This window comes from Micromesistius poutassou (assembly GCF_964030765.1).
Source record: "Micromesistius poutassou genome assembly, chromosome: 17".
In the NCBI taxonomy this organism is placed as follows: Eukaryota; Metazoa; Chordata; class Actinopteri; order Gadiformes; family Gadidae; genus Micromesistius; species Micromesistius poutassou.
The window spans coordinates 4,525,310-4,550,831 of NC_140287.1; the positions used below are offsets into that span (position 1 = coordinate 4,525,310).

General features: G+C 44.7%; 2 protein-coding genes across 2 annotated transcripts; one reads left to right on the forward strand and one right to left on the reverse strand.

Annotated features, from left to right (window-relative positions):
* Window positions 1-292: 292 nt before the first annotated feature.
* atp6v1c2 (ATPase H+ transporting V1 subunit C2) lies at window positions 293-7,768 on the reverse strand (the record flags this gene model as incomplete). The annotated part of the gene is made up of 12 exons (XM_084481685.1): window positions 293-385; window positions 1,174-1,303; window positions 2,183-2,280; window positions 2,550-2,637; window positions 2,797-2,889; window positions 3,321-3,389; window positions 4,230-4,325; window positions 4,427-4,518; window positions 5,224-5,318; window positions 6,388-6,473; window positions 6,899-6,966; window positions 7,643-7,768. 12 exons carry the CDS (start codon window positions 7,766-7,768, stop codon window positions 293-295), a joined length of 1,134 nt encoding a protein of 377 aa, XP_084337811.1.
* A 1,939-nt stretch (window positions 7,769-9,707) lies between these two features.
* nol10 (nucleolar protein 10) lies at window positions 9,708-23,271 on the forward strand. The gene is made up of 21 exons (XM_084481633.1): window positions 9,708-9,848; window positions 9,976-10,021; window positions 10,136-10,234; window positions 10,399-10,476; window positions 10,565-10,602; window positions 10,757-10,893; window positions 11,056-11,121; window positions 11,319-11,379; window positions 12,843-12,928; window positions 13,129-13,207; window positions 13,787-13,936; window positions 14,257-14,323; window positions 15,155-15,207; window positions 16,859-16,985; window positions 18,337-18,416; window positions 18,684-18,782; window positions 19,090-19,182; window positions 19,942-20,109; window positions 20,341-20,669; window positions 21,588-21,690; window positions 22,744-23,271. Exons 1-21 carry the CDS (start codon window positions 9,783-9,785, stop codon window positions 22,939-22,941), a joined length of 2,223 nt encoding a protein of 740 aa, XP_084337759.1. The 5' UTR covers window positions 9,708-9,782; the 3' UTR covers window positions 22,942-23,271.
* Window positions 23,272-25,522: the final 2,251 nt, after the last annotated feature.

The window sequence follows — 25,522 nt, forward strand, 5'->3', positions numbered from 1 at the left end:
TTTTTTATATTTTATTTTACAGTCGATGACCATATTAACAGTGTGGCATGAAGGGATCCATCAGAATAACAACAAATGTATGCATAGCTGTAGTAGTGTGGACAATCCTTGCTAGCATGGAAGACGTGCACAATAGTTGTGTTTTTATTCACCCTGACTTGGACACCCAACTTGTGTTTCATGAGACGTTCTGCAGCGCTCCTGCATCACCTCTGTTTGGCTCCGGGGAAAGGAAGATGCAGAATGAGGGGCGGGACTTCCTGTTGAATGACCCCGCTGGCTCTTCCTGCTGCTACTTGCCAGTGTCCAACATGTTGGTGTTGATTTGGAAGCAGATATAGGAGAAGTACTCCTGCTGAATCATTTCTGGGACATCAAAGCTGGCCTGCAAGGGACAGAGGGGGACAGCGAGCAAATTAATGAATGCAAAGTTAAAAGGAGCAATTAAAAAACTAAACAATATATGATTGTAGTTGTCAGATCGTAAGAAGGTTGAGTACCAGATGAGAACTATATTTGGAATGTTGCGTTTAAACAAAAAATATGGTATGGATGGGCAAAAAGATTCCATCGATTCCACAAAAATACCATTGCTGTTTGAGTCCTTTTGCACCATTTCTACTAACTACTGTTAACCTGCACAGAGCAGACCTCAGTTTGTGGAACCACCAATGCAGATAAGATCCATCGTATCATCCATCGTATCGTCGTACCTTTGGTTGACATTCCAAAAGCGGTATGCGGTCGTTCTGCCAGATCCAACACACTCTTACGTGGAGCCTGATTCAACATGCTTTTTATTCATACAGTATGTTGTGTATTAAATTATTTTCTTCCCCACATACATAACAGCTACTAACACAACGTCCACGCACAATCTAAACAAAATGCGAAATGATGCAGAATTCCTTCACACAACTCTATCTGTATTACTGTATTTGCATCATGGGCTTAGTCTGCACACAAATGTGATCAAATATGAACACGCAAATATGCACACATTTCTACAACAAAAAAAAGCAAATCAAATCAAATCTCAAGATAAGTCACATGGCCCCGTTGCATTTACATTTGTGTGTCACACGTACGTGCATGCGCACTTTCTCTGCCCTCGACACCCAAAACAATACGTTTTTCTCCCATCCCATGTAAAACGGTGAAGGGCCCTCTTACGTCCACCTTGTTGGACATGGCGGTGGGTTCCAGGTGCATGAAGAGGGAGGACAGCTCCTGCCTCAGCCTCTTCACACGCTTCCTGTCCGGCTGCAGCAGCAACGCCTGGTAGCTCACAGGCAGCCCGTACCTAGCACAGCGTTTACATTCATTTAGCAGACGCTTTCATCCAAAGCCACTTACGTACATTAGTCAGAAGACAGAGAAACTAGGCCTGGGCAATAAAACAATAAATTATCGTGTCGTGATAGACTTTTGATCAATATCAATATAAAACACGTTCAATATATATCGATAAGAGACTGGACCACCGAATCTAACAGCTGGGTTTGTTACACAAACACGGTTCCATACTATATTTACAATATTTGAGTGTTTTTCATTGTTGTATCGACATACAGTCGACAGTATTTATCGACAGTATTTATCAATGAAGAACAGTGGAAGGTCATATTAAGTGTTAAACAGAAGTGTTTAAATCCAGCATGGTAATTCCTAGTCTTTTTAGGTCATTCAAATTATCAATAGTTATCGATATCGATCAATATGATCAAGTTATATCATGATATGCCTTTCAGCCATATCGCCCAGGCCTAAGAGAAACAACAATATTTCGCTGTCGGTACAGTCAGGATGTTCATAGAAACAAGGGCCAAGCACGTACAGTTGCTAGGTTAACCCATTGCCCGTATACGACAAAGATAGGATAAGATTCTACACAATTCTAAGTACTATTTTTAAGTGCCAGAACACACACCTCAATCTCACTTTGATACGATTTTTTAAAGACGCAAACTTGCCGGTGGTATGTTGGTGGATAGTGTGGCTAGTGATTGGTCTAAACTCCTTGATCGATTGTTTCTTACTTCTTATTCTCTAAAACACTCATCCTACTTGGAAAACCTTTTATATTTTGAAACTGCCAGTATGACAAAGTCATATTCTTTCAGAACCTTGTTATGCAATTAGAGATGGGGCAGTTCAACATGGGTGGATGGTTGATACTGACCTGAGGACTGATTCCACAAACACCCTCAATGCCTTCAGATGAATCCAAGCAACAAACACCTCTCTGAAGTTGACCTTCAGCCAACGCACAAACACTACCTGAGAGAAGAGGAAGACACACTCATGAATACTGCCACAGATTCACACATTACAGACACACACACACACAGCATTGCAGCCAGACACAAACGCACATCAATTCTCTCAGACATCCACATTATAAATGTACTAACACTCAAATTCATCAAGAAAGGAACACATGTTCACACACACACACACACACACACACACACACACACACACACACACACACACACACACACACACACACACACACGTAATCATATAGTGACACAAGCACCACTCACATGTTGCTCCTTGTTGTCTACATTCAGCCTCTGTATTTCTTGCAGGTGTTTTTCCTCCACCTCCATGTTGCATTGACGCACTGTGAACCTGTGTGGGTCACATGACCACAGTTTGGGCAACTGCCTCAGGACAACACAACATGAGCTCTGGAGAAGACCAGTCTCTCTCTCTCTCTCTCTCTCTCTCTCTCTCTCTCTCTCTCTCTCGCTCTCTCTCTCTCTCTCTCTCTCTCTCTGTCTTGCCTACTTGCTCTGTTTGGCTTTCACTCTGAAGTCGCTGACAGCTCTCCTGAACAGGATGACGGAGAAGACCCCGCTCTGGGTGTCCTCGTACAGCATCCTGAGGGACGGGCCGCCGGACAGCCAGGGTGAAATATTAAGTGTCAAATACATGGATGCTGATGCTAATGCACACAACACAACACAGGGTAGTGCTGATGGGCAGATCTCAATAATGTTTAATTAGCTTATACAATACAAGCAACATACATTTGTCTTCAGAGGAAGTTGCAGTTTAAATATGACACAAATACCATTGTAACTAGAAGCGGAGCATGATGCGGAAAGCTTTCCCCACATATCAAGTCCCTGTCGCCCTGCCCTGGCAACCGATACAAGCTTTGTCGGGAACAGGACTCTTACTTTCAGCTGGTAATGGAACACTTGTGGTTACCCGGGAACCTTTTGGCACTAAACACAAGCCTTCCCTGGCCAGTGCATTAGGACATGGATCAAATGGATGCTGGATGTAAACCAACAGGCACACGTTACCTGCTGGACCGTGGCACCACAAACAGCGAAAAGGATTCGTAGCTGCTGTACCACTGCTTATAGTCCCCTCTACGACAGCAGGACCCCCAAGGGGACATCACATACACATGGAGGAGGGGGAGGAAAGGCCAGCATTAAAAAACGATGAGATTCAGAGTAAGCCTACTTTACTCCTTGCATTACTGTATAAATGTCTCCAATTGCCCAAATAGCTCATTTTTGTACTTAAGCAATAGATCATGACAGGCTGTGGTATGTTCTCATTATACCACAGTTAAGGGGCATTAAGGGGCGCTAAGGGGCAACCCCCTTAACTGTGGTATAATGAGCACATTTCACTGACTGAAGTGATCTATTGCTTTTATAAAACGGTTACGTAAGTATGGCGAAATGAAAGTCATAGACACCCTCAATTTTGAAAAAGCGAGAAAGTTGGAAAAGCATTTTTTTTAACGAATACAAAAAAGTAGTCCCTCCTGGCTGCCTGCAAAGTGTACGGCGGTTGCTATGCAACACACTGTAGCGTCCTTCAGAGAGAAGGCTAGGCTAGAGACGGTAGCTTGGTTCGCCTGCAATTTAGCCTACTATCGAGTTCACTCACTGTGTGCCTATTGCTTTACAACATTTCCACCCTCTCCAGCAATCAACATATTTTTAGGCTTCAGTGAACTATGCTATTGCTTTTATATATAAATAAACAATAAGCAATAAACAGTTAAAGTTAGGCATGGAGTGATACTGAACTCTGTAAACTGAACGGGCATCATACCTGTGTGTATACGCTCATTATACAACAGTTGGGGACCAATCAGATCGCTTGATTTAAGCCACCCGTTTTATAATACCAATTATATTATACTTATTATACTTATTACCCATACATAATTATATAACTCTATTGTCTCATACCTGGCAACCACCACCAGCAGTGTGGTTAAATACTCCGATTCCAGCAGATCCTCTCTGGTAACGATGTCATTCAACCCGCGTGTATGTAAGGTGCCCCTACGGAGACGAGTGGTCAGAGGAAGCACACCAGGGCTCTTTAATGTACATCAGGACCACCGACGGCAGTCACTGCCCCACACGAACGCCCGTCCACTCACTCCGCTTTGCGCTCCATGCAGTGCAGACTGCTCTTGATGCTGTTGTACACCGACGCCCGGGATTTGAACTCGGCGTCCACCTGGGACACTTGCTGGCGTGTTCATTCACACACACATGAACAAGAAGGGAGGATAATCGGCCACAAAAACGATTAGAATCATCCCTGTACCACAGTTGGCATTGATGATCCATCATGTTTTACAGGACATCAGCCATCCCCTCCTACCAGTTAAGTTCTGCCCTCACAGGTTTTTAAACCAGCCTGGCCACACGCAATGTTTCCAAAGGATCATTTGTACCAAAGCGAATTGCCCAATAAATAAGACCTGATGAACTGCTGCAATCAAACATAACATGTGTATGTCGTTGTTTTATGGGATATGTGTCTGTATTTCATGTACTCTGTTTTAATGTCTCTGAGGTGTGGCTAAAGCACATTTCCGGAGCCCGGCTGGACAATAAAGCCATATTCTATAATATTATATTCTTCAGAATGTTTGCAACACATTTGGTTAATCCCAGTCCAAATCCCTGAGCTGCTGTGTGGTTGCATCTATGTATGTATGTTGTATGTCCATGTATCACAAGAGGCGTGAAGAAGCTCAGTGTGGAACTGCTGCCCCCTTCCTGACACTCCCCTAGCAGTTTTAACTGTCCACAATATGCCTCTGGCCGTCGGTGAGGTCTCGTCCCTGTAGTAACTGTGCTCCCCGTACCCCACCTCCTTCCAAAAGCATGCATTTATTATTAAAGGCACAGTTCAAGCATTCTGATGTGCCATGTGATGATGAGGCACCTTGTTGATGTTGTCTGCCAGTACCCTGAGGGGCAGAGAGGTGGGATACTTGGCTCTGTCCCACTGAAACTTGGTCACATATTTCACCAGGTCCACTGGAAAAGCACACACACATTGATCCATGTAGAATACACATGGACACGGCATGCAGTTGTGTTAATGCAGACACACACACACACGCACGCACACACACACACACACACACACACACGCACGCACGCACGCACACACACACACACACACACACACACACACACACACACACACACACACACACACGCACATATATATTCATACAATGCAGACCCACACACACACACACATATTCATACAATGCAGACATACACACACACACACAATATAATATAATTGTGAAGTCAGCATAGAAGTAGTTAGCATAGGCTTAAGTCCTATGGCAAACAGAAGGTTGAGAAGGTGCACAAACACACACACACACACACACACACACACACACACACATAGAGAGAGACACACACACACACATGCGCATACTGCAACTCAAATTGAATATAGCTAGCAAATGAATACCCCTAAGAGCCTGGAAATAGGCTTTTGAAGGAGATGGACGAACCCCACTGTGGTCTGATGGGGAAGAATGACCAGACATTGTTGTTAGCATTGGATAGCATTGGCTTGTTTAATGATCTTGTTTGGACAGGATATGGTCAGAGAAACACACATTGGTCTTGAGTCTGTGATGTTAACCTGGCCAAATGGGGCTTGTTGTTCATAGATTCTTTGTGACAATCCCATCATATTAAGCCAGTATTGCCTCAACTAATAGCAGTAATACTGAGACAGGGCACACTACCTTACAGTAATAAGATCATTGTGTTAATGTTAAAGATTTTACAACATTTACGACAGTATTATAATTCCCAAACAAAACGGATGATTGAAAATGTGTTTCTTTGTTTGCATTGCTTAAGGCTTCTATACTCGTAAAACAAGTAGGCCTATAGAGTATACGTGATAGCTTCTGGTGATGTTTGTAGGATTTTGTGTGTGTGTGTGTGTGTGTGTGTGTGTGTGTGTGTGTGTGTGTGTGTGTGTGTGTGTGTGTGTGTGTGTGTGTCTGTGTGTGTGTGTGTGTGTGTGTGTGTGTGCATGTGTGCATGTGCGTGTGCGCGTGTGTTTGCATACCTCCGTTTACAAGGCCATTTTCCAGCACTTTGTCACTGGCCTGCTCCATCACCTCTCCCATAAAGTGGCATGTCTTTTTAATAACACTGTGTGGACCACACAATCATTCATTTACACCGTTCATTGATTATAAACAAGTCCAGCAACATTTGCCTTGTGTTACAGCAAGTTTGCGTTTGGCTCATCTTTTAACAAGGTTGTATAGCTATTAAAAGTATTATGCATATAAAATTATTATCATTTATTCATAATTTCACATTTTCATGTTCTTTCAGACATCAAGGTGTTAAGCACCACAGATGCCATTGCCGCTCCCACCTCCAGTCTCACCACCAGAATGTTCTCATCCCAAATAGAAAGGACCCAAGCAACACACATGAAGAAGATGTCGGGGGAGAGCAGCTCTGGTCTAGCTTAGCTCAGCATTGGTCCAGGGCATGAGGGCGGAGCGCACTGCACTTCACTTCACATGCTGAACACAAAGTAGAATTCACTCATGCGATCGTTTTACCTTTCCGTAAGTGTGTCGAGCTGGCTGAGGTTATCTGACACACTGAGCAGGTTGTCCAGTGTCCCCACCTGGGGGGGGGGGGGGGGGGAGGAGGGGGGGGTGGGTGGAGGTGGGGGCAACATTACAGTCTGGGCCAAACGTATAGCGCTCAAATATTGTGTGTGTATGTGTTTGTGTTTGTACAGTATTTGGAAAGTCAATTGGGAACCGAGACCAGGAAACCTGAGCAATAGCATTGCATTTATAATGTCTCTCACTAACTTATTAACTGTATTGAATCACATTAGGGAGTTGGTTTGGGGGGAGGGGGGGGCAGGGTCCACATAAACTTCGATTGTCGGCTTTCGTTCATATTTATCCGTTTAAAATGTGGGGACCAGCTCGGAAAACAAGCTGAACTCATAGTGCGTGTGTAGACGATACCGACAGAAATTGAACATGAGTGAGATGGAAATGTTTATTCAGCAATAAGAAGCAACCTGAGCCCCGCTCATCACCGAAGAAGGACACCAAACACCCTGAACCACTTCAGCTACTCTTACCTCTACTGCATACAGGACTACAAAAACAATAGGCCTACACTACGATACACTAACATGCAATTGTTCTATTATGTGTGGGCTTGACTTTAACCTAAGTATTTGAGAGTTTACATTTGCAGCAAGATTAATAATTTAGACATAGTGAATAAAAAGCATTTGCAGCAAGATGAATAGATGGAGAAAGTGAAAAAACCTTACCTACCTTGAGCTCAGGGATGGAGAGCTTGCCGCAGGTGGCCAGGTTGGTTTTGGCGATTGTCCGTTTTAACTTCTCCAGGCTGGCTACGCTCGTTTTATCCAATGGGAGAGATAATAACCAAAACTCCATTGCAACTTCCAGGGAAATAGCCGACTGATGTAGACCTACAGATCTGTTAGAAACCGGCGTCTCCCCAAAAAATTGCTTTGGCACGAAATGTACGTCGTGCGAAAAGCAGTAGAACCTAGGAACCTGACCTTGAGTAAACAAATCCGTTGATGGTCAAGGAAGTGCCTATAAGGAGAAGATAGACTTTTTATTTTATTTAGGTTATCGATTGGTAAAAGTTGCATCTTGCAATTCGATTGAAACACCAACGCGTGCCTTTTTTTCCTACGTCACAAAAATTAAACAATAAAACAAAAACTCAAAAAAGAAATTGTTAATAGGCTACTTACACTTAATTGTATGGCTTCTGAGCAGTCCTTGCACCAGAGAACCACTTTGGGATTCGCTTCTGTGTGCGTCCCAAGTTCCACGTGAGAAGCGTCGACGCGTTAGTGAAATTATATTATTTACATCTTTCTTGAGCAGGTCCCGGGGAAAATTTGATCACAAGATCCTCGTTTGTCATTACTTTTCTGTACATTCAGAGCTGCCAACTCTCACGGTTTCACCGTGTGACACACGCTTTTGCCTGTTTACGCACGCACACACGCCACACATCCAATTTCTCTTCCCCCCCCCCCCCCACCAACAATTACACCCGCGGACCCTGCTATAAGGTAGGCCTATGCATTAGGCTACGATTCTACAGAATCTCACTGCGGCCAAAACCCAAAAGTTGGCAGCCCTGGTAGCCTACATTCTAACAACAAGCTATGCCAATATCGGTTTTATTCGCGATGATGCTTTGTGCCACATTCCGCCCTGGCCGCGGTCTAAATAGTTAATGATAGACGGACTAAATATGCAATTGAAATATTCCATTCATGGTCAACATTAACAATATCGACTGAATGTTGAGGGTCCATTCCCAGTGTAGGCCTATTCATTTATTTGTTATTGAGCGCTACCACAAAAAAAGTTTTACTTTCAAATCATTTATCGACCATTCTCTTTAATAGGCCTATTTTGCGTTAGATAATTCTACATATAGAAATATATCTATATCTAGGTCTAGGCCTATATATCAATAAGTAGCTTTGGCGATGTTATAATTAAATTCAGATAGGCCTATAGGCCTAGACTTTTTATTCCCAAACAGCAAATGAGGAAATTCACAAAATATATAAAATAATCACAACTCTATACCAGTAACCACAACTTTTTAAAGATACAAATATGTTAAAAAATATATTGACAATTTTATTTTTATTTTGAGTGTCCTCGAACAGTGTTTTTCAACCTGTTGTTCGCGCACCACTGGTTACGCGAGGGTAGGCCTGCTGCAGGAGGCACGTGAGATTTTGTTTTTTAAATATAGGCTACCAATTCATGATAACATAAACATTTATATAGATAATGGAAAATAAATATATTATTATGATAATATGGTTCAGTAAATAGAGTGTAATGGTAATGGTTTCCATTCATGTTTTGTGTTAATTTCTGTTTCTAAATAAACACACTGGGAGCATAAGCAGCATTACTGACTTTTTCTTTCCACGGTTTCCCACTGGCCATGGCCTTCTTGCAGTAATACTTGAGTATAAAGCGTGCGTTGGCACTAATTTCTCAGCAACTGCAATTGTATTCATAATTCTTTACTGTTTGCATATGAGGAGCTCCACAAAGGGTCTTTATTAATATATAGTGGTAAAGTAGGAGTCAAAGAGGAACACTTAAAGCTCACCCTTTAAACATATGTAAAGATTTACATCGATATTAATGTAATGGTAATTTTTTTGCGACAGAAAATATGTGTAGGTGTGTTAAAACGATATGAACAGAAGAGCTTTTAACAGCTTCAAGTACGAGTATTTGGAAGCCGGAACTTAGTCTTTGCAGCACATTTCCACACGGACCAGTTTGGCCAAGCGCGTTACTACTTCCTGTTTTGCTCTTGTGTAGCAACGTGGATTCATTCGGCATGGGAATAATTCACTGTTATGTGTAACCGGACTCTTATTCGCTATCAAAAATGCAGATATCTAGCGTGAATGACGTTAAGATTTATAATTTAAGCTATGGAAAATCTCTCCCAGAGGTAAGCAGCCAGACACTTGATGAAAACTTGATCTAAAGTTAGCTTGGGTAACCACAAGATGAACTACATGTGGTTCTGTGAATTCAATGTTAACTAACGTTAACTCAACGAAACACTCTTCTTACAGTGGCTCACAGATCGGAAGAAGAGACAGCTACAAAAGAAAGATGTTGGTAAGTTTATGTTGCATCTCATACACAGAGAATATATCAGAAGACAAGCCTTGACAACCACTTTCCAAAGGTGGTTTTGGCAAAATTGTAATGTCGGTTTTTTTATATACACAGACGTTCAGCGCAGAATTGAGCTCATCCAGGACTTTGAGATGCCGACTGTGGCGACCTCTATCAAAGTGTCAAGGGATGGGCAATATATCTTGGCAGCAGGTAACTGCATTGGGTTTGTCTATATTCCTGTGCCTCTGTGGTACTGATGATGACATATCATATTTGGCTTTTATCAACCAAACATACACAGTGACCTGTAGGTAATGGTGTAAGTTGTTGTAACAATTCCCTCCTTTTTTTGGTTCTTTGGTTCTCGGTTTCAGGCACATACAAACCTAGGATACGCTGCTATGACACCTACCATTTGTCATTGAAATTTGAACGCTGCTTGGATTCTGAAGGTAAGTTGATGTCCATCAGTGCAGAACATCATATTACATGACCATACTGCCTCGTTATTGAAATACATTTATTTTCTCTCCCTTAAAGTTGTGGCCTTTGATATCCTGTCTGATGACTATTCTAAGGTAAGCAAAGGGGGCACTAGCTGTAATTTATGTATATTGTGAGTGTGTATGTATCATTGGGAGAGTGGAAGTCCTGTCTGTAAAATCCATGCATTTTTTCGGCTTAGGATACATCTGCTTCTATATAGTCTTATTTAAAATTGTATCCGTAAAGATGGTGATGCTGCACTTGGACCGCTACGTGGAGTTCCATTCCCAGCATGGACACTACTACAAGACTCGCATTCCCAAGTTCGGACGGGACTTTTCCTATCACTATCCCTCGTGTGACCTTTTTTTTGTAGGTGCCAGGTAAGAATATGGCATTTTACAGACCAATAATTAAACAAGGGTTGCACTTATTATTTGCGCCCTTTTTTTTTTTTTTTTTTTTTCATTTTTTCACATCAGCTAAGGCAGAATGTTTAGTTTGTTTTGAGTTCAGTTTTAATAAGCCCTGATGTCCTTTTTCAGCTCAGAGATATTCAGACTGAATCTGGAGCAGGGCCGCTTCCTGAACTCTCTACAGACCGATGCTGTGTGAGTATTTTGTGGGGTTCACTCCATCACTGATTTTGTGGAAATCTTTGGTGGCTGTATCTTCAAGGAGGCGTGGATGGATATTCTAGTTAACCATTAAGCAGTTAGCAGCTTGTTTATGAACAGCATAATTGTATGGCAGCTTTGTTCTTTTTGTCAGGGGTGACAACCCTGCTCTGTCTTTTCTGTTCTTAAAGGGAGCACAATGTGTGTGACATCAACCCTGTCCATCACTTGTTGGCTGTGGGAACCATTGAGGTGAGTTCATTGTGATGAGTGAGAAGCCAACTATTCTTTAAATTGTATTTGTATAGCCCTTAATCACAGTTAGTCTCAAAGGGCTTAACAGGACATTTATTTCTGACCTTCGGAAAATGATATTCCAGGTGTATTTCTGCCTTGTGGTTAGGGCTGCAACTAACGTTTATTTTAATAATCGATTAATCGGTTGAATATTTTTTAGATGAATCGGATAAAAAAAAGAAACATTTGTAATTGCCGCATCTTTATTCAAAAACTGAACATTACTTCAAACTCACTGTGCAGACTGAAGTGTAAAAACAACATTTTTGCTCCAATGTCCCTGAGCTATTAAAAGTAATATTAAATGATAAAAAATAAAAAAATTAAAACATAACTGTATGATATACATTTATGTATATATCTACAAAAATGAAAAGGCTCCACAAAATTTGGTTTTCAGTTGTTTAAAAGTGTAAAGTAAATAAAGACACACGCTGTACGTAGCTACGGAGACCCTGTCGGAGACCCTCTCCGTAGCTCCACGTGCGCATCCAATATTTTTAAACTATCCGTCGACGCAACGGAGACGGAAAGGGCTGTGATTGGTCCTCTAACAAAATCATTTCCGGAATCACATTTCCCGGTTTGACTTTGCACCTTATTTACTAGTACATTGTTTACTTTCCACATTTAAGGACCAATAAAACACCAAATAAGATTTGCTTTGAAAGCTTTGGAAGTTTATTTAACACTATTTAAACACTATTTACTAGTCGTAGTCAGCATACAGAGATACAAGATCTACAAGATAGATCGGGCAGCGAATTGCATTGCGTATCCGACATCCCGACGGAGAACTGCAAATGCTCGAGGGGTCTCTGTAGTTACAGAGTCGGATAGTCGGAGTCAGAGTCGGTAGTTACAGTATGTCCTTACTTGAAAACTGAATAAATGTGAGATCTTGTATTGACTTAACCCTGCTGTCGAGCCCCCTTCCTCGTCACGGATGACATCACCGTGGTGCTTCCGTGCCACGCCATTTCGCTTTTGCAAAGATTGCAACTAACACACTTTTTAGCTTTATGCATTGTAAATTGCTCCCACACTTTGGAAGATTTCGGTCTAACCGTTTTATCCGCCATGTTTCATGTCCAAAATACAAGCTGTGGTCGCTCACACTATAGCGTGCGGAAGGCTCGCTGTGGGTGCGCATGAAGCATGGACCTCTCGGCTTCTGTAAACAGTTCCGCGCCTACGAGTGACAATAGTATTAATAATCGCGCGACTCAACGAATCAATGACTAAATTCGTTGCCAACGCTTTTAGTAATTGATTTTTATCGATTTTATCGATTCATTGTTGCAGCCCTACTTGTGGTATGGTCTTTTGGAGGTTTTCCTGTCTGTCTCCCGTGTATTTCTGTGAGCTCATTCTTGTACCGGCTTGTCTCTTTTCGCCCTTGGCGTTGTCTCTACCAGGGTAAGGTGGAGTGCTGGGACCCTCGCATCAGACACCGAGTGGGCCTGCTGGACTGTGCCCTGAGCAGCGTAACCCAGGGAACAGAGTGAGTGAGGGCTGATGTCATGCCAGTTTGGTCGTAGGAACAGCCTACCTGGAATAGGTCTTTAGGTCTTTAGGGGATGAGAGAAAAAAGCTAATACAGTACAATGTATGTGTGTTAGAATAACAATAGTTTTAATATTGCAATTGATATTGTTGGCATCCAATCTTTTACCCCTGACACTTTTGTACTTCTCTCACCAGCGTTCAAGGCTTACCATCTGTGAGCGCTCTCAAATTTAACAGTTCCCTCATGATGGCGGTCGGCACCAGTACTGGACAGGTACAGTTTAGCTGCTGTGAATACTTGACCTTTATCTACTGTGTCCATTAGTACAATAAAGGGGGGGAAGCAGGGAGATTTGAAATGCTTAATTTGATCCACTCCCTCTTTTACCACTAAAGCACTTTATTACTATTCCAGAATAAATGCATAACAACTCGATTGCTTTTTAAAAATGTTAAATGATAACGAATCATCATAATAAAAAAAGGTTAGGAATAAGTTGCGCATTTACCTCAAATACACCTCAACCTGGCAACCCTACTGGGATTATTTAACATTCACAGCCAAGTCAATGAAGTGTTCACCTCTAATCAGGAGAGAGATAAAGACAGAGAGTCACCAGAGGAGAGATGGAGACAGACACCACAGGAGTCTGCAACTCCTTAAAATGACACATTAATAAATGTCTTATTTGTCAGCCATGTCCCATTAGGTCACACAGGTTAAGGAGGTTAACACCCGCCTTTGGCTTCCCCCCTCCTGTCAAACCCAACTTCGTAGTCAACCTGAGCTGCTCAGTGGTTTAGAGGACCAACTGATCATTGCTCTTCATTGGTCATTGGTCTGTGCTTGTAGGTGCTGCTGTATGACCTGCGCTCAAGTCGCCCCCTGTTGGTCAAAGACCACTTCTACAACTTACCAATCAAGTCCCTCAACTTCCACGCGCCGCTGGACCTGGTCGTGTCTGCCGACTCCAAGATTATCAAGATGTGGAACAAGGACACCGTGAGCCTTGGTTTTTATAATCCTTACACCCGTTGTCGTCACGTGATGAAGCTCAATTGTTTTGGGCTGTGTTCCCAGACTGCTTTTGTAAATGACCTGGCCTTCTGGCTGTTATCAGAGAGGCAGACTTTGGCTGTTGCAACTTGAGTTAACGTTTTTTATTGAGAAAAGCAAGATTAGTCTAGGCCATCAAAAGCAGACACCTGCATATAAATGCTATTTTATATCTTGCAAGTAACTTGTTGAATGCTAACCCTAATCTGTACAGAGAGAGTTAACTGTGCTTTTTTATATAAACAATTCTTCAATGGCACCTCCAGGGAAAGATGTTCTCCTCCATCGAGCCACAGACCAACATCAATGATGTTTGCATCTACCCACAATCAGGTGAGAGAAACGTTATATTACCATTAGGGAGTAGACTATTGGGATCATCATTACAGGTATCAGGAGGATGAATTGAAATTAGAAAGAACATTATTATACATGTGCCTTGGTTTAGCCTGTGTCTGGGGCTTGGCCACTAGAGGGCGCCATCGTGAGCAGAATGCATACCTAAAAACCTGAACTCCTATTTCAAGAATCTGTCACTCACAAGCGTTGCTCTCCATGAATGGATTTCCGCCAGCGGTGCACCGATACCGATACCAGTACTCTGACTCAGGCCGATACTGCGCTGATGTGCTCATAAAACTTCTCAGATATAACTTCCCGATACCACTTTACCCGGGCACGTATAGTACAGCGCGAGGGTGTGTGGATGGTGAAGCTCTGCCTGAGCAGCCATTTATTAATACGCGCGTCCAAGGGTTGGGATTCCCGGACTCCTATAGGATATCGCTCCGGTGTGTGGAGCATTTCAAACACACCATCGCTCATTATAACGCTTGTACACAACGACGGTACTAAAAAAGTATCACGAAGATGCCATGGGCCGTAACCATAGCGACAACACTCCCCCATCTATCCTAGAGTGGGCCGTGTTTTTTTTAAAACTGTAATCGTATTATTAAGTTCTCATGTCGGTAGTCGTTATCGGTGAAGTGTAGTACCCAAATGTAAGCACTTTAAAGGGGAATCGGTGCAGCCCACCGTTCAATTCTGACAGCTCATCATGTGTCATCTCCCGGAATGAAGGATGAGTTCCAAGTAAAAGCCACTCCTTCTTACACCTCGCCCTGTGACGCCCTTAACCTGCAATCCTCCTCCCGCCTCCAGGCATGCTCTTCACCGCCAACGAGGACCCCAAGATGAACACCTTCTACATCCCGGTGGGTTGCTGCACGCCTCACACAGCAGGCTCATGACACCACTGAGCCTCAAGGTGCAGCGAGCGCTCCCACAGAAGGGAGTGGCGCAGAGGAAGCATTGGTTTAACCGTCAGTGTGCAGTCCCACTAATGTCCCCTCTCGTGTGTGTGTGTGTGTGTGTGTGTGTGTGTGTGTGTGTGTGTGTGTGTGTGTGTGTGTGTGTGTGTGTGTGTGTGTGTGTGTGTGTGTGTGTGTGTGTGTGTGTGTGTAAGGCCTGGGCAATAAATTATCGTATCGTGATAGACTTTTGATCAATATCAATATAAAACATGTTCAATATATATCGATAAGAGACTGGACCACCGAATCTAGCAGCTGGGTTTGTTACACAAACACGGTTCCATACTTATTTACAATATTTGAGTGTTTTTCATTGTTGTATCGACATTGGAGTATTTATCAATGAAGAACAGTGTGTGTGTGTGTGTCGTAAACTGCAGTGTTGTCAAGTAAATATAGACGTAAATCAGTTACTCTTGAGAATTAGTCTCGCCATAGGTTGGTAAAATAAGAAACAATGTACCCCGGTGTCTTTCGCTCAACTGCTGTTGTCTCATCCCTTCAAGCTGCAGCTCTCGTCAGCTACAGAGTGTTTCTGTGTTTCCTTACTTTAAAGGATAGTACCGCTCTGGGTGATCAAAGCATTGTCAATGTGCCTTTTTTGGGAAGTAAGGCAATTCATTCACATGTTCACAAACTCTGTGCCGACAGATGCACATTGATTCCTAAAGATGAGGCTGTCGTTTATATTCGAGGCAGGCGCGCTCCAGCCAAATCTTCTCCGGCAGAATGCGTGCGAGGGAGTCACTTGACAAATGCCACCTTCACGGATGTTCTAGTGAAGCCAGGAGAGCCTGTTGGGTTGGTCACCCAGAACGCTATTGTCCTTTTCATAAATTACAAGGAATTACAAGGTAACAACGTGGGTTGACTTGGCACTAGCCTCTGGCCTCATACCAGCAACATGTCTCATTACGTATCTTCACAACCTTCACAACACCTTAAGATTATTTTTTTTGTCTCTGTTGTAACTGACCGCACCATTAGAAACTGTTCCGGTCCTTTGAGAACGTACCAATTGTCGGCTTGTTACAGCTACGAAAACACACAGAGGTGTTTGAACCCTCACAGAATTAAGAAAATAAAGAATGTAGCATGAGAATAGCTCTTTATTGACATCTGTCACACATCTGAGCACTCCAGCGCGTGGCGCTGAGTTGTCTGCGTATCCGCCCGCTCTCCTGCCTCCAACCCCTAACCGCCGCCTGAGCTCCAGTCGACCACGTTTGGACGAATACACAACCCGTTGATTCAGTGGCGCTGCTCTTGTCACACACGCTGCCCTGCAACTCTGAGGCTGCACTGTGTGTGTGTGTGTGTGTGTGTGTGTGTGTGTGTGTGTGTGTGTGTGTGTGTGTGTGTGTGTGTGTGTGTGTGTGTGTGTGTGTGTGTGTGTGTGTGTGTGTGTGTGTGTGTGTGTGTGTGTGTACGCGCGCGCGCACCACGTTTGGACGAATACACAACACAGTTGTGTCGCTGCTCTCATCACACACGCCGCCCCCCGCAACTCGGAGGCCGCACATTGACTGTGTTTGTGTGTCTCCCACTGCAGGCCCTGGGCCCTGCTCCTCGCTGGTGCTCCTTCCTGGACAACCTGACGGAGGAGCTGGAGGAGAGCCCCGAGAGCACCGTCTACGACGACTACAAGTTTGTCACGCAGAAGGACCTGGAGAACCTGGGTACGGACACGCACACGCACGCGTGCACCCCTACATGCGTCCTGTTTGTACATCTATGCAACACGCGCGCACTCGCACTCGCGCACACACACACACACACACACACAGATCTCTACATATATGTCCGTACATTCGCTGTCATCTGTATGCACACAGATGAAGTCCTTTCACCAGATCGTTCAGATTATTAATGGTCGTTCAGTGCTTGGATTATGGATGGTGAAGCACTTTTTTTGTGCGGCATACTAAGGTTGATTCACCTCAGACAAGGCTAATGTACCGATGTATGTTTCGGTGTAAACGGCTTCATGTCGTTATGTTGCATGTAAACTATGCTGCCCTATGCATGCACCAAAAGATCAGAGATTCAGAATGACCTGGAAACGGATGACTCACCAGATACATAATTCGGTTAAAGACGACGGAGGTCTTTTCCATTGGGTCAAATGAGGACTCAAAAAACGCAAGTACCATGACTGGCTAAAGTGCCACAACAGAGCTCAACAGTCTGACCAACGGATCAACGCATAATCTGCTAATCAATGGAAACCTACATTTCCCTTGATTAGCAGATTACGGTGGTCAGTGGTGGTCAGAGCTAGGGTTATATATATATATTTAAAAAATGTCCCGTGCAAACAAAACAGTGGTCTCCAGGGGGTTTGGGGGAACACGGTGCTGTGCTGCTGCCATGCGGCGGTCTTCATTGGTTCCGCGGGCCAGACGGAACACGCCTGCGTCTCCGCTCACCGGCGCGCCCGGTGGACAACAGGGGCGTTACGTGGTCAAAAGGCTCATGCAACTCAAACACAAATGGCCGGTAAGAGAGAGAGAGAAAAAAAAAAGAGGCTTCTGGCTTCCGTAGGGGGAAGAAAAGGAGCCATTGGGTAGGGGAGGGGTCGGGTTATGGCAGCTGTGAACTGCGGCCTCCTTGTTATGCAACACCGAAGGCGTCGGGGGATGGGGGAGCGGTCACGCACACACACACGCAAACACACACACAGTGAGTCTTTTGATTTCGCTTTATTTTAATTCCACCATTTAACAGTACGTTTCACGTCGTGCATGCTGTTATCACGGTCCAGCGGGTTTCACACTGGTCTGACGGAACTTAACGCGACCCCCCCACCCCCCGTGAGTGGATGCAGTTCACAAAGAGACTTTGAGCTGCATTCCTACTGTGCACCCTCAATACCCTTCCTGAGCACAGCTCAATTCAAACCACATAGTTGTGAAGCGTTCTTTGGGAGTTAAAGCTGTCATTTTTTTACCTGTGTACCGTGAGTGCCTTGAGTCCCCGGGCCGCGGCGGTGCGGTATTAACGAGACATGTCGTTGTTTGGTTGCACAAGGTCTGGGCCACCTGGTGGGGTCCTCGTTGCTGAAGGCCTACATGCATGGCTACTTCATGGACATGAGACTGTACCATAAGGTATGGTGCTTATATTCAGCCAATATTATTCAAACATTCACTTTTATCGTTTTATTTTTATCATCCGAGATGAAGAGATTTTTCAGTATGCCTGCATATGGGCAATAAAGTTTGATACCTTGAATTGGCAAACGTGCTTATGATGCATTCAGCATAATACAATACAAAGGAGTTGCTGAAGTATAAGTGAGAGTAAAATGACTAATGAGCTTAAAGGAAATCTGCAAGTTCAGGAGGCGTTTTTTGACATGTCCTTCCACCACTCAGGTCAAAACCATGGCCAACCCGTTTGCCTACGACGAGTACCGCAAGGACAAGATCCGACAGAAGATCGAGGAGTCCCGGGCCCAGCGGGTGCAGATCCAGGTGAGATATTGATTCAGCAATGTTCTCTTTCCATGACCAGACCAAACACACCGAGATGGCTAACTCGATCTAACTTCAATGCATAACATGTATTCATTTACATTGCGCGCGCGTGCGTGTGTGTGTGCTTTTTTTGTGGATTTAATTGTTTAGTTTGTTTGTTTTATAACTAGATAGTTGAATTGTACAGCACTTTGGTCAACTGGTGTTGTTGTCAAAGGGCTCTAAAATAAACTTGAACTTTGTGTGTGTGTGTGTGTGTGTGTGTGTGTGTGTGTGTGTGTGTGTGTGTGTGTGTCGGAGACAGAAGCTGCCCAAGGTGAACAAGCAGCTGGCTCTCAAGCTGATGGAGGAAGGAGACGACCAGGCGGAGCTGACTGCCAGGAAGAAGAAGGGCAAGGTGCGAGCATGCATGAGGGGTGTGGGCGGGGCGCAGGCGTGCATGGGCACAAAGAGAAAGCCTGCTTCTGTCCTCCGCCATTCCTGGCTCCTTATCGGCCACCAAGGTCTTTCCCCTTTACTTCAGATAGAATAACAGCGGAATAAAGAGTGAGCCGAGACCTCGACTGATCCCCCGGGGCCGGCGGAGCGCCCCGGGGGCTGATCCGTCATTGGCTCAAGGCCAACGAGGGAGAAACCACAAGCTTATCTTGCACACTTAGCGTGCTCGTTTGTGTGGCGTAAAAACGACTATGAATAACATGAAGGGTTGAGTTTGTAGCCTGGGTCATCACATTACCTCATGGATCAAATTTCAATCCGCACAATGGGGCAAGGCTGACGACAACGTTATAATTTTGTCTTCTGACGGTATGACGTACAATAATCCTGCAGGATGGTCACACAGGGACAGTGGAGCCCATTAGACTGATATGCTGCGGGACACAAGCTCAGAATGGGTTCCCCGGGCTATCAGATTTGGGCCAGAACCTATTGTGACCATGCATAGATAGAACTTAGCATAGAAAAAACAAAAATCTTAATGTGTAATAATCAGTCAGATTAATGACTATTTGAAGTATATTTTGCCCCTTTTTGTTCAGTCAGAGGCTGATTCCAGGTTGCCAGTTTGTGCCCTCAGGCCCCGTGCGTGTCATGCAGGATTCCCATGTGATCTGTCGCTCCTCTTAACCGTCCGTGACCCCTCCGCCCTGCGCAGGACATCCCCAGCATCCTGGGCGACGACCGCTTCAAGGTCATGTTCGAGAACCCCGACTTCCAGGTGGACGAGCAGAGCGAGGACTACCGCCTGCTCAACCCCATCGTCTCCAAGGTGGAGCAGAAGAGGAAGAAGAAGCTACGGCAGATGGCGGAGCAAGCGGCCCAGGTACACCACCAACATGATTCAATGCGTCCCTTTGTAGTAGTTCATGCATTGGGTTTGCATTAGTCGCGATCTCGCCGATTTCTGTACGCGCCCTGAAGATATAGATACGCACTCTGCTCCTCGAGCTGTCTCAGGACGAGGGCAAGCGACGGGGACCCTTCACTCCGGTTCCGGCTCGGCCTTTCGGTCATTTAAGCCCCGTGTAACCTCGGAACCCCTTTCCCTCCACAGGCGGAGGAGGACGGCGAGGAGGAGGAGGAGCCAGAGGGGCGGGGCAGCTCGGACGAGAGCTCTGACGACGACAAGAGCTGGGTGGAGGAGGTGCGGGAGCAGCGGCGGCAGCTGTACTTTGAGGAGCGCGAGCGGCGCCTGCAGGACCGGAAGCAGGGCGACCGCAACACCACCCTGGTCGGGGGCGGCAGGGGTGGCGGCGGCGGCGGGGCCTCGGACCGCGGGGCGGGGGGGCCCGCCAGGGGGGGCCAGCCCCGCTTCTTCCAGATCCGGGCCGGGGAGGAGTTCCGCAGCTTTGGCGACGTGGGCCGCACGCAGAAGCTCAAGAAGTGGGTACCTCTTCTGTTGTTGGAAATGAAAATGGGGGGTGTAACTCGGTGAAACTTGGTGCATATGTTACATAACAACCATATCGATCTAATGACATGCAAATTACATAACGTTACATTTTTTTTCTGCTGAAGATCTCAGCCCAAGAGGCTGACAATAATGTGCGTTCAACAATAGTCACGTTTCCACCAACATTTCCCAGAACTTTTAGTCTTAGAACTTTTAGTACTACTTGGAGGGAACCCAAAGGAACCCAAAGGTTCCCTCTGCCCCTTGTGGTCTGCGTTTCCACCACGGTCTGAAGAGCCACACAGGTTAGGCAAGTTAGGGTCATTTCACATCAGGCACATGAAAAAGCGAGACATAGCAAGAGAAAATATAGACCAACGAAATCGTGTCAACTATCAGTTACGACGAGACTATGCTGCATTTCTATAAATGAGATTCAACCCTTAACCACATTTAGCCAGTGAATACAAGCGTATACTCTACGTACTACGTACTTTCATCAAAATGTGTTGCATATTTAGAGGTGTCAATTATTATAGAGTTCGATTTTTAATCCAAGTGTAAAATAGTGTCGCAAAGGACAGTTCGCAGATGTGGGGGATTAAGATAAGTAGTTGGGCATTATTTAATACATCCGTGTTTTGAAGACGTTTTTTTTTTTTTTGGGTGGGGGTGAGGTGTGTTTCCCTGTTCCATAACTAAAAGCAGGCGGTCATTCTTTCAGAGGAAGGTTGTATCCAAAACTAAACTGTTGCGATACAACTTTACCCTGTCACGGTGATTGATCGATAGCATGCCAGTGGTGTTATCAACATGTCCCGCGGTTCAAGTAAACATTGGCTTGAAGCGCCGAATGCTATCGAGGTGAAGGATCAATACAGACTGACAGGCTCTGTCCCCGTCACCAGGGCTTCTCTGGAGGACCGGCTGAAGATGGAGGAGCACTCTGGGACCAGCAACATGGAGGACTCTGCAGTGGGCAGCAAACAGGTCACCTTCACCCTCAAAAAGGTGGGTTTTCTCCTCTGTTCTGTTGTTTAATTCAACTTAGCTTGGGGGCTCAGGGACTAGGAGGATTATGGGGACCGCACCACCCGACACGCATGGTTCTGCTTTCTTGGCTGATACCGATATTTATACAGTACTGCCACCTCCCCCCACTTTCTTAGAACTATCAGCCCGATGAGATTTAGTAAAGATTTGTATCGGGCTGATAGTTCTAAGAAAGTGGGGGGAGGTGGCAGTACTGTATAAATATCGGTATCAGCCAAGAAAGCAGAACCAAAAAAGGGGGTTCACTTAGACACGTCGTCACAGTGTGGGAGCAAACCCGATCCCATGACCCTAAAGGGCTGATTATGGTCCCACGTTCACGCAGCGCAATGACCACGCAGACGCTTCGACTCAGTCGTGAACCTTTATGGTTCTGCTTCGGGTTTTAGTGAGCGGACCAATCACAACCCTTGCGGCTGCGTCGCCTCGACGGAGGGTTACAATTTTTGGGAGCCGCACGTCAGGCCCTTGCGGTGTACGCAAGGAGGGTCCGCAAGGGGTCTGTAACCCCCTTACGTTGCGTGAACGTGGGACCATAATCAGCCCTCCACAGTGTGTGCTTTCATAATTGATGACTGAGGTTTCCATGCCAATCTTCTAGCCACAATGGCTTCTAGCTCTGTATTTAACCACACCAGCTATGATTACAATCAGTCCCTAGCAGGACTAGGAACAAGATGCAGTTTCCCTGTTGCATCTTACTCCTTCTTATCCCCAATGAATCTTAGTGTTTGAGAAATTACCTGTTTAGAATAACGTTTTGACAGAAGAACATATATTACTCGGGATCGAAACGTGCAAAGTTGTCCCTATCCATTTTCTGCTACTTTGCTCTAAAGTACTCCAAGGCCACGGACACTCATAATCCTCTGACCCCCTCCCCAACGGGATCGCGTTGCGTAAAAACGGTTCATGTAATCGGTGCACTGTGAGCCGCCATGTTGGCGCCTGATCCCTGGTACTAACATGGCTGCTGTGTCTGCCTCTCTCTCCCCCCCGCGCTGGTGTCAGTCGGAGGAGCAGTCGAAGCAGCGGCAGGCAGAGCGAGAGCACCACCAGGAGCGGAAGGCGCTGCGCCGGCCGGCCAGCCACCTGAGCAGCGCCCGGGGCAGGCCCCGAGGCTGGGGCCGCGGAGGACGGGGAGGTGGGGGTGGAGGAGGGCGAGGAAGAGGAGGAGGAGGAGGAGGCCGGGGAAGGGGCCACTATTGAGGAGGAAAGTCTCTGGGTCCTGCTCAGAGGACAGCAGCTTTAGACCAACGCAACGTGAGGATGGGAGCGGAGAATTGTCTCCAGCTCCGCTGTTCAGCTCCCAGCCTGCTAGTCCTGTGTGTGTGTGTGTGTGTGTGTGTGTGTGTGTGTGTGTGTGTGTGTGTGTGTGTGTGTGTGTGTGTGTGTGTGTGTGTGTGTGTGTGTGTGTGTGTGTGTGTGATTTTACTTTTATTTTGTGTTTAGTTTTATATTGTCTATTACAGTATACAGTGAGGGTACCAGCTGGACAACAGTCGACAGTAGGCCTGAACTATAAACTATTTTACTTGTTACAAATGTGTCATTTGCCTTATTTCAAGTTCACATACATATATATTGTATATAATGTACAAAGCAGAAATGGCCCAACTAGAACTAAGAAGGCAGTGTTATTCTAAAAAAGGCATTGATAATAATCAACAAGAGTTTGTGTGTGCAACTAAAAGGTCATAGGCTAAGCTCAAAATGAAATTTGGTCATCAGCAACTTTAATGTCTACATCCTACCGCACCCTCCTATGCTTTCCCTGCCCTATGTAAACTGTTGATCCAGCCTACACGGTCCCAGAATGTGACTGCGTTTTCACAGTTAGAGGTTGAAACGTTCAATGTCCACTTGTATTCGTTAAGTTTCCCTGCAATGAAATTATTGAAACTCCAATGAAAAATATCAATATGCCATTAACTTAGCATGTCAGGTCAAGTTAATTTTATGCATAAAGCTTATTTAAAAACAACCAGAGTTGACCGAAGTGCTGTATGAAAGGGGAGCTGAAACAGCATGTAATAGAACAATAATAACACATTAGCGAAGGTGAAAAGGCATGTGTGACACGCTGACTAACTAAAGAGATTCAAAGGCCAGGGGAAAAAACATGAAGGGGCAGCCGTAACGGGATGGCAGGGTATTCTCCAGATATGGAGAAACATGCATCTAGTCAGAGGATCTCATGGACCTATGGCAGTGGTATTCGGGCACAGTAAGTCAGAGATGTAAGATGGGGCTAGCCCATACAAGGCTTTAAAAATAAATATTATTTTGAAATCTATTCTGTAATCGGACTGGTAGCCAATGAAAGGAGGCCAGTATGGGATGACGATGTCCCGCCTACTGATGCTAGAGTTAAGGAGCCATTCTGGACTAGCTTCAGACGGGAGAGGAGCCAGCAACTAGTGAGTGCAGCGGCAAGTGAGTTGCAGCTGGACAAATAAAAGAGTTAATTACTTCTCTTGAGGAAAGATTCTCTTTACAAAAGAGATGATCCATCAGACGGCTTGGAGGGAAGATAAAAAAACAGCAAGGTGTGATAAAGTTTGGAAAATTTAGTGAATTTGGGTGAAACATATCAATATTGTCTGACAGTAAAATCAATTGTATTGTGGTTTTGCATAACGTCTTGGGACATTTTAGTGAGAGGTACAGCTGGGTATCGTCAGCGTAAAGATGGAAACATGTTGTATTTACGGACCTAGAATTGACCCTCGGGGAACCCTGTAGATAAAGGGGGGGATGTGAGATTGCCAATCTGAACCGAATAGTTTCGAGTTTGTAGGCATGACATGAACCAACTGAAGAATGTTCCATGATTGCCAATGCAATGATAAGTAGAGAGAGCTGCGAGGGTTCAGTGCCTCAGGGTCAGATAATGTGGATTGTGGCCGAGGAGGCCAGCAGAACCCCGGCCTAGCTCACTCTATTGTGCCGCTAGAAGCCCTGAAGTCACCCTGACCTAGTTGCCATCAGTCTGCAGTCAAAACAAATGGCCTTTATTTTTTCCAAGTGTCACCAGCTACTGTTGTCTAAGTAATGAATGTTTTCCAGTCAACTCGCCTCCTTTCCGAATTCAATATGCCTCGGCCTCACCGTGACAACCTCAATTTAGACCACAGGAAGTGGGTCAACTAATGTTGCCACTTCCCATTGCACAAAGAACAAGGACATAAACACACAAGAGAACAAGGGATTGCTATTTGATATTCCTCGTAGCGTTAGATGGTTAGACTGATGTAGCAATTAAGGGCCCTGGGCCTCGATCGCTCTGGAAGATTTGTGGGTTATTTGTGTTTTCTTTCCTTGGGCAAATCGGAAGAAATTATAAAATGGTATCAAATCCTTTTCATGCGTATTTATAACGACACATTTATTGGAAATTAACATTTGAGTTATTGTCGTGTTCAAAAAAAATAAAAAATATATTCAAATCAATGTCATGCAAAAATCCTTGTAGATATTTATATTTATCAAAATATGTGTTTTCCTTGGATTTTGGCACAAGGGATTATAACATCTGATCCTGTGGATTAATGAAAAAAAAATCAACACCTGCCATTTTGGCCTATTAAATGTACTTTGTATCGAAGAACATTTTGTCCATGTGTTACATGATGAGTCAATAAATGAATTTCTCCTATCCTAATTCAATCTACTTCTACTTAACCCCAGGTTATTCCATTCTCCAATAAGAAATGAACAATGGCATTCTTTTAGATGACTCATAAAGCATATCACATTACAGTTGTCAGCGAGTTATTATTCACTCGCT

Bases quoted from the DNA above. Each gene is read 5' to 3' on its own strand.
- nol10 (XM_084481633.1), top strand. From the start codon at position 9,783: ATGCAGATATCTAGCGTGAATGACGTTAAGATTTATAATTTAAGCTAT. The intron at 11,380-12,842 runs GTGAGTTCATTG...TGTCTCTACCAG, and splicing joins TGGCTGTGGGAACCATTGAG to GGTAAGGTGGAGTGCTGGGA. The intron at 20,110-20,340 runs GTACACCACCAA...TTCCCTCCACAG, and splicing joins TGGCGGAGCAAGCGGCCCAG to GCGGAGGAGGACGGCGAGGA.